The sequence below is a fragment of the Pseudochaenichthys georgianus genome, chromosome 17 (genome assembly GCF_902827115.2).
Source record: "Pseudochaenichthys georgianus chromosome 17, fPseGeo1.2, whole genome shotgun sequence".
In the NCBI taxonomy this organism is placed as follows: domain Eukaryota; kingdom Metazoa; phylum Chordata; class Actinopteri; order Perciformes; family Channichthyidae; genus Pseudochaenichthys; species Pseudochaenichthys georgianus.
Window position 1 is genome coordinate 20854323 of NC_047519.1, and position 17956 is coordinate 20872278.

At 41.6% G+C, this 17956-nt stretch overlaps 1 protein-coding gene across 3 annotated transcripts; it reads left to right on the forward strand.

The window, feature by feature from the left end:
• The first annotated feature begins 69 nt into the window (after positions 1-69).
• Positions 70-17644, forward strand: LOC117462163 (endophilin-A2-like). Of its 3 annotated transcripts, XR_004553805.2 has the most exons (10): positions 70-301; positions 9796-9864; positions 10013-10229; positions 10392-10525; positions 11968-12126; positions 12746-12849; positions 13119-13252; positions 14084-14140; positions 14849-15090; positions 16721-17644. XR_004553805.2 is itself a non-coding variant. In XM_034104250.2 (9 exons), the coding sequence occupies exons 1-9, from the start codon at positions 257-259 to the stop codon at positions 15034-15036; spliced, it is 1107 nt and encodes a 368-aa protein (XP_033960141.1). In that variant the 5' UTR covers positions 71-256; the 3' UTR covers positions 15037-17644. The 3 variants fall into 3 exon arrangements, 2 of the variants coding, with proteins under 2 accessions (XP_033960141.1, XP_033960142.1); XM_034104250.2 differs by having other exon boundaries at positions 71-301; positions 14849-17644; XM_034104251.2 differs by lacking the exon at positions 14084-14140 and having other exon boundaries at positions 72-301; positions 14849-17644.
• Positions 17645-17956: the final 312 nt, after the last annotated feature.

The following is a 17956-nucleotide window of genomic DNA, read 5'->3' on the forward strand; positions in this document are numbered from 1 at the left end:
TGTTGTGGGACCGCACTTTGTACTAATTCGGTAGAATGTGTGTGTGTTGACCCATTTTATCCACCAGGACGGATCCTCCCCAGATCCTCCCACATGAAGCTTGGCCAGGAAATTGTGGTTGCCTAGCAAGTTTCACATCCACGGTGCAAAGTTTGAAGACGTGTAGCTCGGCTGCTTTCTGGATCCTGTAAAGTACAAACTCACAGAAAATATTAGTTCCCCGGCTAGGTCCAGGTGACAACACTGACGGTGCAAGATGTCCGTCGCGGGATTTAAGAAGCAATTTTACAAAGCAAGCCAGGTAAAAGGGCGATTTTTTTTTTGTTTAAAACAAACATTAACTGGTAGCTAAGCTAACGATAGCTAACTGTCGTTACTTTTATGTAATTGGCGGGCCTACTTGGTTAAATATGATTTATTTGCTTTTGGATTTATATACGTAACCTTTATAAAACGGTTTAACTTGTGGACTCGTATACTTCTAGTTATATTGTTATTAAACTCTTCAACAACTGTCAAATGTGTTTTTGCTCACAGGTTACGTCAACGTTAACTCTAGTCTTAACGTATGTCAGTATAACGTTAGAGCGATAAGACTTTGACGTTTGTAACGTAACGTTAGCTAGTTACCTTAACACTGACTGATACTAACGTTAAAAATGCATTTTTGTAGTTTGCTTAGTTTGTCGTTGTTCTGCCCTAACGTATTGTAACGATAATGAAGCAATACTTTTGTAGAGCGTTGCATAACATTAAACATGGTAAACTTAGTCAACTTTAATAGTTGATAAACGAGTTTCAAGCCACATTTAGTCCAACTTTTAGTCTTTCTCCCGTATCCAACGTTTAAGTATGCCTACAGGCTAATGCTGTGACCGACTAAAATAAATCAGGCATTGGAAGGATGAGTCTCTGGTCTGAGGAAGATACTTTTTACGGTTGTTGGTGGATTCATCGTGTTTTTTATTTAGTTTGGGTTGGTTTACCAGTATCTCTGTCACTTAAATTGTAATACCTCAAAGTAATGTTCATGTTTGCTATCTCTTGGATTACATCATGTTTTCAAAAACACATGACAAAATACTCAATTTGTTGTGGTGATATTATGGCTCAAATCTCACAACACGTGTTTCTGTCATCACTCAGCTTTAAGTGTCCCCTATGTTTCCAACAATAGAACTGAGCTGACATTTGAGCCATGTTTAATCTCATGACATAAGCCTTTATATTGAGATTTTTTTCATGTATATTTATTTATCTTTACATTTCTTTTATTCGGATTTATCAAAGACAAGGCATAACATAGAGTCAATTATTCATCTCTAACATAAAACAGATCCATAAAGTCATGCAGGCACAGGGATTATTTGCTATAATCTAAATGCCATACTTTTTTCTCATTTGCAATATGAACCTTACAGTTTCCATGTGCTCACACATGAAAAACTGAAAGCAAAAGTCAACACTGATATCAGGGGCCTCATTTATAAAGGGATATACGCTCAAAAAATGGCGTACGCCAGTTTCTACGCTATGTTTGCGATTTATAAAATACTAACTTGACGGGAAAATGTGCGGTCCTCCACGCAAACTCTAACCCAGTGACCACCAACTGGCAGCCCGCGGGCCACTTCCGGCCCGCCAGACATTCTCATCTGGCCCGCACGACGGGGTGACTGTGGCGTTGGCGGAGAGGTTACTGCGTTCGCCCCCCACCCATTTCTTTGTTTACAACGTCTCGTGAGTAACGGCCCGTCCACACAGCGGCGTGCGTTGACGCTTCCCCATTCACTTTGAATGGGGTGACGTCACTTTTAGCCGAAATGCATCGTGGGAAGCGACGTGGAGCGTAGCTGGCGTGGCTCGCTGAAAAAGTTGAGCAATGTTCAACTTTTGACGCCTCGGCGAGGCGTCAGCCAATCGAATCATATGCCAGTACAAGCTCTAGCCAATCAAACCGCTGCTTGTGTGTCAGGGGCGGGAGATTCATGTGATTGGTTGTTGGTCGAGTGTCAGACACGCCCGCCGGCAAGCGTCAGCGCACGCCGCTGTGTGGACGGGCCGTAAGGTACCGGAGTCCAACAGCAGTACCGGAGTCCAACAGAGAGGCAGCAGCTGCGGGACAGTAGACTGCGTACTGCGAAACCTTCCCTCCCCTGAAGAAGAAGTGATCCTTCGTTGTGAAGAGTCTGGTTAATGCGCTCCGCACCACAGCAGTAGCCCCCTGCGACAGAGTCCAACAGAGAGGCTGGAGCTGCGGGACAGTAGCCTAGAAGCAGGGTTGGGTTGTAACGGAATACATGTAACGGCGTTACGTAATCAGAATACAAAAATCAAGTAGGCTAACTGTATTCAGCTGGCGTTACATTTGAAAAACGAGTAATCTGATTACAGTTACTTTCGTAAACCTGAAGTGAATACATTTTGGAATACTTATTGGAATTATTGGTGGAAAAGTTTCCTCACAACATTTAATATTCATTACCGGCAGAACTGTGTGCACACTGCACAGCGCTGCAGCATGTCTGTGAGCGAGAGAGATGCAGCGTGTCTGTGAGGCCCCGCCCCCGCACGCAGATGAGAGAGAGAGATCTCTTTTAAAATATATTGAAAGTTAGAAACGGAGATGGTTAGATAAAATGTGCAAGATAACATTTATGTAGCATTTCTTTATTGTCGAAATGATGACATTTAATAACAGGATGAAATCAAAGCCTGCTGTTGCTGAATGCATGGGGCAAGTGACTGGAAAAAGTTTTAAAAGTTATTACATCGTTTCAGATAATAAATAATAATGATAATTCATTCTATTTAGGGGCGCCTTTCAAAGCACCCAAGGACACCTTACAATTGATAACATATTCCAAGGAAAGGTTTTAAGACAGTACAAAGAATGCAGTCCGGGTGATGTTTTTTATGTGGGGTGCAGATGAGAGCTGTCCAGAATGACACTGTTGCCCCTTTTACACCAGCGCCTTTTCAGCTCCGGCTCGGAGCAAGAGCCTGAAAAGCGCCGGGTTTTCCTGTTCACACCGCAGCGGCGCCGGCTCTTAGCTCCGGAATCCGCTTCATTTCCAGCTCCAAAAAATTGTCGGTCCAGAGGCAAGAGCTTTGGAGCTAAGAGGCGACGTCGCTTACGTCTCCGTTACGTCGAGGCATGCAGGAAACTAAACCCACCTCCCATGGGTCGACTGTTATGCCTGCCTACAAGCAGTAGTGCCTATAAACACACTTTATAAAGTCGGGCAACACTAACCAGGCTTCGTGTGATTCTGTTTATTTGTACCTTACTTTGACTATCCATTCACTGTTATCGATCATTGTGGAGAGAGGCAGACGTGTTGTTTTGTATTATTGCAGCTATCGGACGCAAGTAGTCAGTTTAGCTTTGGTTGCTATGCCAACATCACCCGTTTTATACCAGAGAAACTTTCATAACAGCGTTGTGATACCAAACAGTGTCAATTCAGACTGACACACATTCACTTAGGCTAAGGGGAACTGGGGATATGCATCAGCTGCTTGTGTGAGTCGGACAGTGAATACTTTAGAGCGGTGGTCGGTAAATGCTGCAGAAAAACATTAATAAACAATGAACCACGGCACTCTGGAGCAAAGTATAAGGTTGGAGAAGTCGTTATTCAATTTATTCTGGCTTTGTGTGATTAAAAGCAACACGATCATCGACCCGACGTTGTTGTTGTGAGCGCCGTAATGGGTGCCGTTGGGGAGCAAATCAGCGATGTAAACGGTGACGGCAGGGGCAGCTCTGGGGCGCCAGTGGGCGGTGTGAACAGAGCGGGAGCTGAAAAGGGAAACCGGAGCTGAACCAGAAAAGCTCCCGCTCGGAGCTAGAAACTGAAAAGCGCTGGTGTGAAAGCCGCACAAGATGTTGTGTTTGAGTTCTTGATAAGCCATGAAAACAGTCAAATAAGTGTCTCCTGTGCACCAAAACATACCCATCTGTTATGGAAAAAGAAAGTATTCCAAAAGTAATCTGAATACTATTTATAAAATTCTGGGCTATATAAAAATCGCTGGCCCGCGATAGTGACTGTCTATTGGTTACATTTCGGCCCTTGGACAAATGTAGTTGGTGATCCCTGCTCTAACCCATGCGTACGCACTAAGCACAACAACGGGAGAGACGAGAAACTGCAACACCGTTGGCAGAAGGAAGAATGGAGAGAAATATGTGGAAATAATACCATAAATAAAATGTTACCTCTCATTTGTCATATATGAAGAATTCATTTTCAAACATTGATTAAAGCCAATCTTAAAATGATTTAACAAACGCCTGTTTGAGACTCCTCAGTGCACACAAAAACATAACTTGGAGAAATAAATAAATACGGAAATGTTATTTAAAACCACCTCGAATATGTTGTGTTAATGTTATGAAATGTTTTCTCATAAATGATGCGGTAAGCAGGAGGACAGAATTACGTCTAAACTGACGCCGTTTTGCATTTCTATAGGTTACGAGCATGGTTATATACTATCACGTTTAATCGTGTTTTATGCCGTTTGCCAAGACTCAGGCCCGGTTCCAGAACAAAATGACTCAGGGTGCATCTGAGATTAGAGAGGGTGCAGTTGTAAAGTGCTATTGGAGTGGACCTAACCTCCTCTAGGAGGGTCCTCACCTCCTCTAGGGGGGTCTGGGGGCATGCTCCCCCGGGAAGATTTTCTTTTAAATATTGAAGTTCAAAGCATCAATCTGGTGCACTTTGAGAGCAAAATTAAGAGATCTATGGATCTATGTGCTCTTTGCTTGATTCATGCCTTCCCAGTCCCTTATCACGTAGCCTATAAGAGCATGGCGCCAGTTGTTGTAGCCAGTTGTGGTGAAGGCATCTGACATACTTGAACCGAAATGTCTACATGCATAGCAGAAGATGGCATCTTTTTCACATGAATATTCCAGCCAATCTCTGTTTTGAGACCATGAGCTGCAAAATGAGCACCTTACCCCACTGTACAGGTGAGTTGGGCACTTTTTTTTTAAATATACCTGTCAGGCTCTGTTTTGCCGAGGTCCTCTGGCACTTGCGGGCCGCTGAGGGGTGGCGGTGTTTGGGGCAGCGAAGAAAGCTGCGGCTGCTCTGCCTCCATGGGCGAGGCGGGCGTTAGTGTCCACGACAGTGGCCGCGGGTAACGTAATGTCCCCATGATCTGAACTGTTATTACCTGCAGTAGATGCAGTGTTACTGCTGGCGATAAGGGCTGGTTGTTTTAACCATTTTCTGATGTCCATCATTGACTGCTGTGTAAGCACCTTGCAGATGACGAACGCACCTGACATAATAACGTTACTTACCGTTTAAATTGACCAAATAAATGCAGCAGACAATGTTATTTAACCACAATTACAATTTATTTTATTTCAACTATATTCTTATTATTATTATTACTACTATTATTATTATTGTTATTATTTATTATTTTTCACTTTTCATTTTTTTCACTTTTCATTTATTTTACTTTTCATTTTTCAAATGAGGGTGCATAACGACTCAACTGAGGGTGCAATGCACCCTTATGCACCCCCGTAGAACCGGGTCTGCCAAGACTTGATAAGTCGCTCGTAAAACACAGGAGACGGAAACTAAGAACACCATATGTGGTCAATTGTACAGCTAATATAACACAACACATAGTTGTATTTCCTTTAACCGGTGGATTGCTGCGGGGGGGGGGGGGGGGGGTTGAGATGCACAGGCTGCAGCGGAGACGCTGCGCACAGCTGATCGACAGCTGGGACACAAACCACCAAATACAAAAACATAATTCAGATCCGTCATGACTCCACTCCGGAGGGATTCCCCGATCATTTCTTACAGTTTCTCATCAAGGGGGTGTCTCCTGTCCCCGGTACAAACACACTGCCTGAGGAAGGCTACGTGTATTTTTTTTGTCATTAACCTTTTTCGGACCACTTATTTATTTATTTTGGTGACGATCCGACCTCCATGCTGCTACTCTGGTTCAAACGGCATCCACCAAACAATATGATTTATCTCAACCTCCCCAAAATAACCAAAATCTTGCACGGTGTGAGATGTATTTTTTAGCTGTTCTGTCGTCATTTCCTGCGATCTTCTTCATGCAGTCAGTCAGAATGAATGAATGGGCGTTTCTTTGACTATTTATAGGTAAATCTGGGCGTTACGTGAAGCCCGCAAAAGCTGCACCGCATTTCGAGTCGATTGTGATTTATAAAGGGAAACCGGCGTAGGAAGTGCTGTACGCACTTTCCTCGCCGGTACGCAATGTTTGGTGAGTCGGAAAATGTTGGAACATTTCTGTACCTATTTTTTGGATTTCTACTACGTAAGCAACCTTCCCACGTGAATCCTACGCACGGCGTTATAAATGAGGCCCCAGGCCAATTTTAAACTAAGAGAAGCAAGTCAAATGTATTAAAATGGGAGTGACTTGCCAAACGTCTGACTGCCTCCATGATGTGTACAGACGTTCACAGTAGTCTGATAATCTTGTAGTAATTGATCTGGGTTTCCTTGTGCGTTAAATATGGAAGTTGCACTCATCCTACCTGTTAAAAAAATATAGCTGTTGGCTCTCAAGACAGTTAAACTATAAACACACCACTACAAACATGAAGCTCAATGACACATAGCCTGCAAAACCGATGGCCTATGTTTTGATGACACTTGCCTTGCAACAGGTCCTTGCTTTGGCATTATGTGACTGGTTGGTGACACCTCCTTTCTCAATGGGTGTGTAATGGAATCTTAGTTATCTGAATACTCTGCCTAAACCAGCTTCCAGTAGAAACCAACTTTAGTCATTATGCTAACTAGACAGATGTCATTCAAATAAACAGGGTCTTATAACAGGTATAATCCATTCTGTAAGTTAGTTGCCTTAGTTACTCAAAGTCATACCACCATTAAAAAAAACTGGATTTTATAAATAATTTTAAATAATCTTCAGCTAAATAGCCAACCAAACATATAAAGCTGACATTGTACACATGGTGCTTGCACCTGCTGTTTCCTAATGTTCTGCATCATGTTATAGATGGATGGATAGATAGATGGACACTTTATTGATCCCAATTTTGGAAATGATTTCGTTACAGAAGCAGCAGTGTCTTCAGACATTTAAAATACAAATAGTTTAAAATAAAGTGGAATAGAGATGTTAGTTTCTTTTGTGTTTTGCTTTTGTCAACAAGAGACGAGACTAAACGCAAATGCTTTTTATTAAATGGGTTTCATTTGTTTAACCCCTCTCCTAAAACTACAATCGAAACACAAGTTTTTCAAGATAGATTACATTGCATAGTAAGACCAGGATCGGCAGGTTTATTAGTCATGGAGGACAAAATCCTCTGCTGGCAATTATAAAGCCAGATGGGTTGCTGAAAGTGTGTTTCTACATGGCACAAATTAACATCTGGGACCAAGAGATTCATTCATTGCAATTAAAATGCTGTTTATTAGACTTCATCATTTGGGAACATGTGGGGCTGAATTATCGCCCATGAATCAATTGGGAATCAGTGCTTTGGGCTTTTTAAGAACCACTGACTGTTTCCTACAAAATAACTTTACCAAGCCTGTGCATTGTATAAACTGAAGAGATAGATTGATCCATCTGGTCATAGTCTTGTGTGCAGTATGGTGCCGACAGCTGCACAAAGTTGAACCAAATGCGAAAACACACTGCAGGGCATGACATTAAGGATTTTGGGAGATGGCCCTGTGGGCCATCTAAGCTAATTTACAGATGGCCCTGAGTTCAATAGAGATGGCCCTGAAAAATGCGCGTGGACGAAATGACACACTAAAGGTTTGGGGGACCTGCAGGTCTTAGATGCTGTCTGGTGCATTCTCTAGAATTATAAGATGAACCACCACAATATTATATTGTACAATTTCAATTTTATTCTTAATTTCACTTCTTCTTGTTTGTGTTTGCTGATTCAACGACTCAATGGCCCTCTGTCTGTCAGAGGGCCACTGACTGGGGTTGAAGATGGAACATTTTGAAGGGACACTCCCTTTCTGGAGATCTTGGAATCTTTTCTCCAGGTGCTTGATGAGCACATCTGCAAACACATACAAAATGTCAAATTATAATCCCTGTCTCTGGACCACCATAAAAAATCATTTATATCATAACAAATGTGAAATTATATTCCTGTCTCTGTACCACCATAAAAAAATGATCTATTAAAACATGTTATGCCCATATGTACTTATGAAGAAAATATTTACTTTTGAAGAAAAAATATTGAATATTTACTTTGAAGAAAATATTATTGGGCACATACCTATGACTTTGATTCTCTTTTTTCGGGGGGGGGGGGGCTGCAGCTTAGTCTTTCTCTTCTTTCCAGGTTGTTCACCTTGCTTTGGTGGACTAAGAAACATTGTAATACACTCTGACTTTAAATTATTTGATCATTATGTATTCAGCATCAGAATCCGTAACAAACTGAAATTCCCGCGAAAATGTGGAGCATTCGATTCATTGTCCGGGTAGTATTCAGTTGCGCCATTTATGTGACAGACAAGAATAGTCAACTCTAATGTCACTTAATGTGGAGAAAGAGATGTCCTGTATGGGTTGATTGTGCGTTGATCTGTTGGTAATGCCTCAGGGTTCCGGTGGGCATGTAAACAAATGCATAATGCTGCGCTATACTTTGTGGCCTCACCCAGTTGCATAGCGATGCTTATTGTTTAGGTGTCTTTTAATAAGCAGGTAGTCATATCATTAGCTAGAACTAGCTGGATCTGATCGATATGGACATAAACGCGAGTGAAGTCTAATCTGACGGGAGAGAGAGATCAGCTGCTGCTGCTGCTGCTGACGAGTCGACACGCAGCTCTGCATAATCACATGCAGCGGTGAGCGGACAAAACACACACTTCAGATTAGAATATCACACGTAGCTATTTTAATTACTTCTCAAACTACCTAAACTAGTTATAGATGTGTTTAGTTTTACTGTCGGGTCACTCATTACTGGATCCGTGAGCTGCATGATACTGGCATAATAGATTGCCCGATCGGGCAACCAGCAGGTGAGGCTTCATTGCCCGAGCTAAATGCTAGATGGCCCGGGGCCATCGGGCCATCCTTAATGTCGAGCCCTGCACTGTCTCTGTTTTGCCTGCCAGTCAAGTGCACTGGATTTTAAGGTTTGTTGCTCTGAGGGAGAAATAGAGTGCCTTGTGTGAGTCAGGATATGAATTGAGAGGAAGATAAATGTATGGTGTGTGTTTAGTAAAAGCTATGGATGTGGTTGTAGTGTAGGAAACTGCAATGTGTGTGCTTACCTGATTGGGCAACAAGTGAAAACCCTTAGCAGAATTCTTTATGGAATGCAGACTCCCAGTAGAGAGGAGTTGAGGTTCCTCCGTTAACGGAAAACATGGGTATGGCTTGGAATTTGAGAACTGTGTTAACCAGGCCTGGAAAATAAGGATCTATTCAATATCCCCTAAAACCTTGGCACCCCTCTATGACCCTTAGGGGCCCCTAGTGTTCATATCTGTCAAAAATATACTATGGCCTTCATACTTTATCATCATTGTTAAAACAAATCAGTAAATGACAGAAAATATTTAGATATCTGTTCTTATCCTTCATCAGCTCATTGATGTTATGTTCTGTAATTGGCATTCCAATAGGAAATGCAGTGAAATATGGTAATATATTAACAATATTGTAATATGTATTAAAAAATATGAAACAATATTTGTACCGTACACAATAAGGAAAGTATTCATGTCTTTTGAATCTCTGTTTTCACAGCTGGTGAGTGAGAAGGTTGGAGGTGCAGAGGGAACCAAACTGGATGAAGACTTCAGGGACCTCGAGAGGGTAACTTACATACATTTAAAAATATATCTTTAAGAAACATGTAGAATAACTATATTTTCTTTTGTTTTACTAAAAGTTGTGTCGCAAATTCATAAGGGCATACATCTGGGCATATCGATTATTGTCTGTCACTATCCTGTACCACCAGAAATCCGATGTTACCAGCAAAGCTGTGATTGAAGTCATCAATAAAACAACAGAGTACCTCCAGCCCAACCCCGCAACAAGAGCTAAGCTTACCATGCTCAATACGGTGTCCAAAATGCGCGGGCAGGTCAAGAGTCCGGGATACCCCCAGCCTGAGGGCCTCCTGGGGGAGTGCATGACTAAGTATGGACGGGACATGGGCGAAGACACCAACTTTGGTAAGAACAGAGGCAGTTAGAGGATGAAATATAGGGTGGACACAATATGTATGTTATGGTGTATGTTCGTTCAGGGTTTGACCATTAATCTGTTTAGTATAGTGCCAATGATTATTTATTTATGTGCTTCTCTCAATAATGCCTGTGTGTGTGAACGTACAGGTGGAGCTCTAGTAGACATTGGGGAGTCAATGAAGAGGATGGCCGAGGTCAAAGACTCTCTGGATATTGATGTGAAACAGAACTTCCTTGACCCGCTACAGGCAGTCGCTGAGAAGGATATCAAGGACATTCAGGTAGAGTCTAATATTTGGTATGCTTCCTGTACAGGCCAGGCAGTGAACAATAAGCTCTGCAGTCTGCAATAGTCAAACACATATTTACTGTCCTGGTACATAAGGGTTTAATTAAATTCACATGTTTAAATCATGCAATTTGAACATGAAAATACTTGGATCTTCATGTGATACTCATAGACTGTATATATAAATGGACGTAGTGTCCGTGACGTCACCCATAGGATTCTGCAGAGTTGCCGTGAAGCCCTTAGTAGGCGGAGTCGGCCACTAACGGCTCGACTGTGACGTCAGAGTCTAATCCCGCCTTCTCCAAATAAGGGCAAAGAGGCGGAGCCGAGGCGGGACCTGCTGCCTCCGAACTGGAAGTAAACAGAGCTAGCTCAGGCTAAGAAGCTAAGCTAACATGAAATACATGCATACCAAGTTACTGCTAACAGTGTAGTTCCCCTATATAAACGTTACATTCATAACCAAATGAGACAATCTGCAAGAGAATTAGCTATATTTTGTTATTCTTAATGCTTGTCATTCACACGTTTAGAAAAGACGGACTCCACCGCCCGGACCTAACGGAGCCGCAGTGGGCTAGCTCCGGGATGCCGGCTGGAGCTCGCCCCCTGCGGCTCCGTTAGCTCTGGCGGCCACCACTGGGATAATTGGGTCCCCTATTAACATTTGCTCCCGTTTAGCATTATGGGCGTCATAGCCATAGACTATAAAAGTCTTACCCAAGGCTGAATCATAAACTAAAATGTGTATGTATGCATAAAGGGTTACGTCCTTAGCTGGCTAATAAATAACAAGCTAAGCTACCAAGCACACAAACACCTGCGAACGGGGTTAACATGTATAATATTATCATTTTAGACTTCTTGGAAGTTCTGTTGGTACATTCAAGCGCACAGCACGACATTTTAATTGTCTGGTATTTGTAACAATGTTCCCTAAAAGGCACAATCACCACGAACACGGCTAAAGCTAAAGGGTCAAGTACAGTACTATGACTAACTAACGTTGTAGCCTCTATGGTTGTAGCCTAGCAGAGTGGACAAGTTGCTGTTAGCTGACAGTAAGGCATGTACGTGTCCATCAACGTGACCACGCCCTAATTTATGCAAAAACTTTAAGACCTAATATAAATAAAAGGGTCGTGTTAGAAAACAATTCACTCACAGATTCATAATCATGAAGGTGGAATCTAACTATATCGATCATAATATTTATTGCATCCATGGGTAGAAACATGTTTTTTTCTGCTGTAAAGTTGGGCATTTTAACATGGGGGTCGATGGAAATTGCTCCTTTCTGCAGCCAGTCCCTAGCGGCCCATGTATGAACTGCAGTGTGTGGCACTTCCGTATTGGCTTCCCGGCTGTTCCCCAGAGTTTGCTGCTTGGTGATACTTCATCCTCCCAATCCCAACTCTTTCCGCCCCTCAGCACCACCTGAAGAAGCTCGAGGGCCGCCGTCTCGACTATGATTATAAAAAGAAACGTCAAGGTAGAATCCCAGATGAAGAGCTCAAGGTGGCTCTGGAGAAGTTCCACGAGTCCAAAGAGATGGCAGAAGGCTCCATGCACAACCTGCTGGAAACAGATGTGAGTAACGCAGACACTGACCTTTGTTACAATGCAGACAGCACATTAAAAGCTACTCGAGTTGTTTATAAAATGATGCAAACACTACAATAACCTGGTTTGTAAAGTAGGCAAAGAAAACATGACCAGTGTCAGTAATCCATAATAGATTTATTGTATTTAATATGCCTTCTGATTCAATTGCCCCTAAGAATCACTATTATAACTTTATGAAACACAATATCTGAACAATCGTAAAATGTAAACTGTTCGGTATTTTGTCCATTGAGTACCTGCTATAATATACATTCTGGCTCCATGCTTTATTCCTACAGCCTCTCAGCTAGCAAACCATGTGTTACCTCTTTTTAAGAACAGTATGTGTCAGGTGACATGTCTTGTTCTTTTCCACTTGCAGAAGTTTGAGCTTGTCAAACTGGTTTTGCTTAGTGTTTACCATTTCAACACATTCTATAATGAGATTTACAAGAGGGAAGTAATTCTGATAAACAACAGCTGTAATGACAAACAAATAGAATGATGAGAGAATAGAAACGGCTAATGTGTAAGAACTGTTTTTAAGGACCACTGCTGTTTGTGTGTTAGGCCTTGTTCTACAATAGATTGTGTCTGCTTGTAGGTGGAGCAGGTGAGTCAGCTGTCTTCTTTTGTGGAGTCTCTGCTGCAGTACCACAAACAGGCGGCGGAGGTCCTCGAGGAGCTTTCTGACAAGCTGAGAGAAAGGTCAGTGGCGTGACTATTTGAACAGTACATCATGCCTTATGTATGTCGAGGCCGTGTCCTCTGGCTTGTGACATGTGAAGATTCAGGACCATTTAATGTGAAATAAAAATGAATAAGCAGTTAATGTTACTGATGAATTATTATTGACTTTTCCCTTATTACAGAAATGAAAAACGATCTTTACTAAATAATAAATAGAGTAGATTTGTTTTGATTCTGCTAATTTACTATCTGTATTGGTGATGTGTTTTCTTTCTGATTGTGTGCAGGGTGACTGACGCTCAGGCTCGTCCAAGGCGCGAATACGCACCCAAACCCAGACCAGTGTATGACTATGGAGAGGTGGAGAACTCTAACGGAGCATACACACCAGCTGCATCAACCCCTCCAGCCTACTCTCCAGGTAAACTCACTTTTAAATATGTTGTGAGAGTGTGCTTGAGTGCGTGTGTATATGTGCACAAGGCCTACTCTAGGGATGCATATCGTTGACTTTTTTACGATACCGATACCACTGAACGATATCGATACTCAACCGATACATATCGTGATACTTTGAAAATGTATCATCCCACAATTACTCCCATGAAGCGCTTTACGATATAGTTAACATGTCAAATGAATATTAAATTCAATTGTGGGACTTCTTGGACCTTTTTAGTACTGAACAAACAATGAAAAATACATAAAAAATATGACACATCAAGTGTGCCTCGTGAATAGCACATCTTGTCAATGCAAACAGACCGTTATAGCACCGTTATAATTAATGTTAAACCTGAGATTCGACTAGAGAACAAATACATAATAGAATAAAGGTCATGAGATCTCGGCATTGCACAAACAAACAAATCTCATCTTTAAAATCAACATTTCCCTTCACTGGTGAGAGAAAACAAATCCCATCACAGTTCATTTGTGGGACTTTTACCTTTCTGGTATTGAACAAACAATGAAAAATACATAAAATATGAAGAAAAATGATTATGCAATCTAATTAATAACACCCACCATCACGGGCCACAGACTCACTTTTCAAATTAATTTTAAATTTTTTAAAAAAAGTATCGAAACCAGATCTGATTTCGGTACGGTATACCGTAGCCACCAGTAACCGGTATTTCGGTAATACTGGATACCGGTATGCATCCCTAGCCTACTCCCAAGAAGGCATGTGTGCAAGTCAATCTCATTCTTAAGACTGATGTGTCTTTCCTTCTGCGACATTAACCAGCCCCAGCACAATATCCAGGTCCAGCCTTCCAAAGAACCTCCGTCAAGAGCAGAGCGCGTGAGTGAGAAAAGATAACGTGTCACCTACAGGGAAAGCTTCACTACTCTCACTCACACTGGAGCCCATCTCTGTGGCGCAGAGGTGTCTGCATGTCTGCGTCATGTTCAAGGATCGGACTAACATAACTGAATGGTGTTTAATGGATCCAGTCTGTCAGGTCCCAGGACAAAACAGGGGTTGTTGTGTGTGATTATAACTGTCTGTCCAAGGCTGCAGATGCATATAATTGTCAGCAAACAACTTGCGTTTTAAGTGATCAGTGATTGCAGTAGTTAATCAAAGTTGTCAGTTAAATCTAAAATGTTATCGTTTTTCTACCTGCAGTCACGGTTTGGCTGAATTGTATCTGTATGTATGCCTGTCTAATAACTGATGAAGCTTCTGAACCTCAAGAAAAATCATTACATTCCTCACTATACAGATATAGTCAGGGTTAATCTAAGCCTCTGACTTAGACTTGATAAAAGTTATATTTGGAATAAATTAGTTTGGCTGTCATGACATTGATTTCAATCTTAAGGTTCAGAACAATTCTCCTTTACCTCACTGCTGACTAACTCATAACTTGTTTTATTCCTCAGTCATTCTGGAAAACATACTGGTGACACAGGAAATACTAATCTAATTGAAGGGAAGTTAATGACATGACCTTATTAGTTGTTTCTCCTTCCTTTAATCCCCACCTTTGTCTCTCTTTCTGTGCAGCTGAGCCTTGTTGTAAAGCCCTGTATGACTTTGAGCCAGAGAACGAAGGCGAGCTGGGCTTCCACGAGGGCGACATCATCACCTTGGTCAGTCAAATCGATGAGAACTGGTTCGAGGGAGCCATTCGCGGCAAATCTGGATTCTTCCCCAACAACTACGTGGAAGTGGTGGTGCCTCTGCCACACTGAAAACAGCCAGGCAAGATGAGAACTACAGAACGGAGAGGGTGAATAGTGGCAGAGGTAGTGATTTCAAACTTGCAAAAAAACAAACGATATTTTCTCTTTATTGTAGTAATCGCATAACCATCTCAAGATAAAGACCTTATATGTACCTAGGAGTTATTGAGTATAGAGCTTTTTTTGTATTCTGTCAGATGATGTCAACATTTAGTTGTAATAGTAAGGAAAGAGGGATTTTTAGTGACAGCTTAACTATTGGGTGACTGCCTTTACAATATCTTAAGTATTTACATTCACTCTCAATGCACCTGTGCACTTTGTACACTACACCTCCATTACCGGGACTGATGAAGAAAGATCGAGACAAGAAAGACATCTGTAATGACGTGCAGCCGTTTCAAACACGTGCAACTTTATTCTTTCATTCTTAACCTACTTTATATTTACAAGACTACATTTCTTGTTTTATGTACTGTTTATACTGACATGTATACGCATGCATTCTTCCAAACACTATTAGCTACACTCCCAGTTCTCACTGCCTTCAGGCTTAAGTTTTGTAAGTAAGGAGGACTGCTTGCCTTCTGTTGGTGTGTATGACTATCCTTTACTGCCATCTAGTGGACCGAGAGATCATTCTTAGCTACTGGCGCTGTCACACAACCTCTATTATCTTTTGCCAGATACAAAACAAACCAAAACAATATTTGACCAGATCCTTTTTTTAGGGGGCATGTCTGTATGAGGGCGAAAACGTTTCTTGAAAACATATATAAAACTTGAAAAATAGCTGATATCAGTCAGCCGGTAACATTGACTGACTGCTTTATAGCACATGTTTTCATTCTTGCCCCCTGCTGATCAGAGAAACTGACATTTTTACAAACACATATATATTCAAGACCAAAATAAGTGGTTATGTAGTCGATTGTAAAGAGCTGGAGGGCGACCATAAATATGCCTAGTTTTATAACACCAACTGTTGCCACGTTGTTATTGATTTAATGTATCCAGAGTTCCTCACTGCACTCCACTGTCTCTTACAGCTGATGCCCACGTTGGTTGAGACTGTTTGACATGCAAATAAAATTGAAACAACCTCATGCGCGCAATGCTGCATAATTTTGTTAAATGTTCGAGATTTTTATTTGCAAACATCGGGTTTTAAATTGATTTGACATGTTGTAAAGACATTTGTTTCCATTCCAGTGAAACTCACAACCATGTAACATGACTCAGCATTACACAAAAGCCATAAGTGCCCTTCAGCTTAATTTTCTCAGGCTGTATTGATACTGCTGGCAGTGTCGCTCACAATGTGTTGTGGGCTTTTATCCAACTGTTTGTCGATGTATTTTCAGTCTTTGATTTGTTTTCTCCAAAGTGCTGGGGTAAACTTGGCTTTACTACTCTAACCTATAATTTGGAGCATGAAAATTAATCTGATGTGTTGTGTTTCGGGTATTTTTGGACCTGCCTCTGTTGAAACTGTGCACTAGACCTGCCAGAAAATGCTCCATAACTATCTCCGAACTGTTGTGTAAAGAATATAGTAATAATGAGGAAGGCCTATACACAATGACCGGTTTCAGTTTCAATTAAGTCTTTTATAAACTGACTATAGACTGTGAGGGTTTGTGCTGTTCACTTAAATACCAACTTTCTCCTCTTGTCATGATCCCCTTGTTAGACCGCCCCATGCCCCACTCATCTCTCCCATCTCTGTTCAGACCGGGAGCGGAACAGACAGGTCTTTTCAGCGGGGAAGGGCACACAGCAGTGGATTATGCCCTTCCTCCCCCACTGGCCTTTATTCACCACCTGCCCCTTTACCCCTGCCTCCTTTCTCATTATCTGCCCCAACTCAATCCCTTTGTGCCTCTGGAGTCTCCTGGTCCACTCCTGGAATAATCTTCTCATTGTTATCATAATATGTGCCTCTTAAATGTTATGTTTGTATCTCTCCTATGTTATTCTTGTTAAGTATAGGGCCGGGGTCTTCGGCTGTGCTGGGTAGTAACCGTGTGGTTCAGGTGTGGGTTTACATGCCTCATTACACAAAATGAAAAGCCTGGAGTTTGAGAGGGGGGGTAGAGGGTCAGGGGTTCAGGTGGAGCTATTATGCATCCTGTATAATTTTGACAATGAATAATGTTGTGGAACAAAGGACTAAGATCAATTTTTGTGTGCTGCTGCTGTCACATCTGAAATAGTTGTCTGAACGCTGCAGCTGACATTTATTGCAACACTACATTCTATATGATGGCTGTATTGCATCCATAACCATAAGTGTCTTTGCAATATTGCTGAATTAAGTATTATTGGACTTTAAGGCTTTATTTGAATGTGCACAATCGTAATGGAACTTTGTAAAAATGTAACTGCTCTGCGTGTGTCTTCATTACAGCTCCTGTGTTTTACTCAATGCCTTACTTTTGTAACTGTGATGCTATGGGGAGACTAAAATTGGATTATCCTGGATTATTTTTTAGGATGTATGGATTACCTCTGTACTAAATGTAATCTTCTATGTATTGTATATTTTTGTTGTTATGTAAAAGGCAATGGATGATCTTCATTTGCTTCTTCAAATAAATATTAAGTAATTTTGCGACCAGTGTGTCTGTAGCCCTTCTACTGAATTGGACATTTTAGATTGATATGATTTATAATAAAGTATGATGGCTGATGCAGAAAGGATTAGGATTGTCTCATTTATAGGCCTACATTTAAATCTATCCATCCATATATGCTCAACTGCTCATTTTCACTCAATAGACATATCTACTTTAGACATTTATCCCCCAACCATCCCATTTCTAATCTGCACTTCCACCCGTCTGCATGATCCCCGCACACAGCAGGGCACAGTAGCCAGCTGTTGGATTATTGCCACGGTTCTATCTCATCGGGGAAGGCGTGTCAC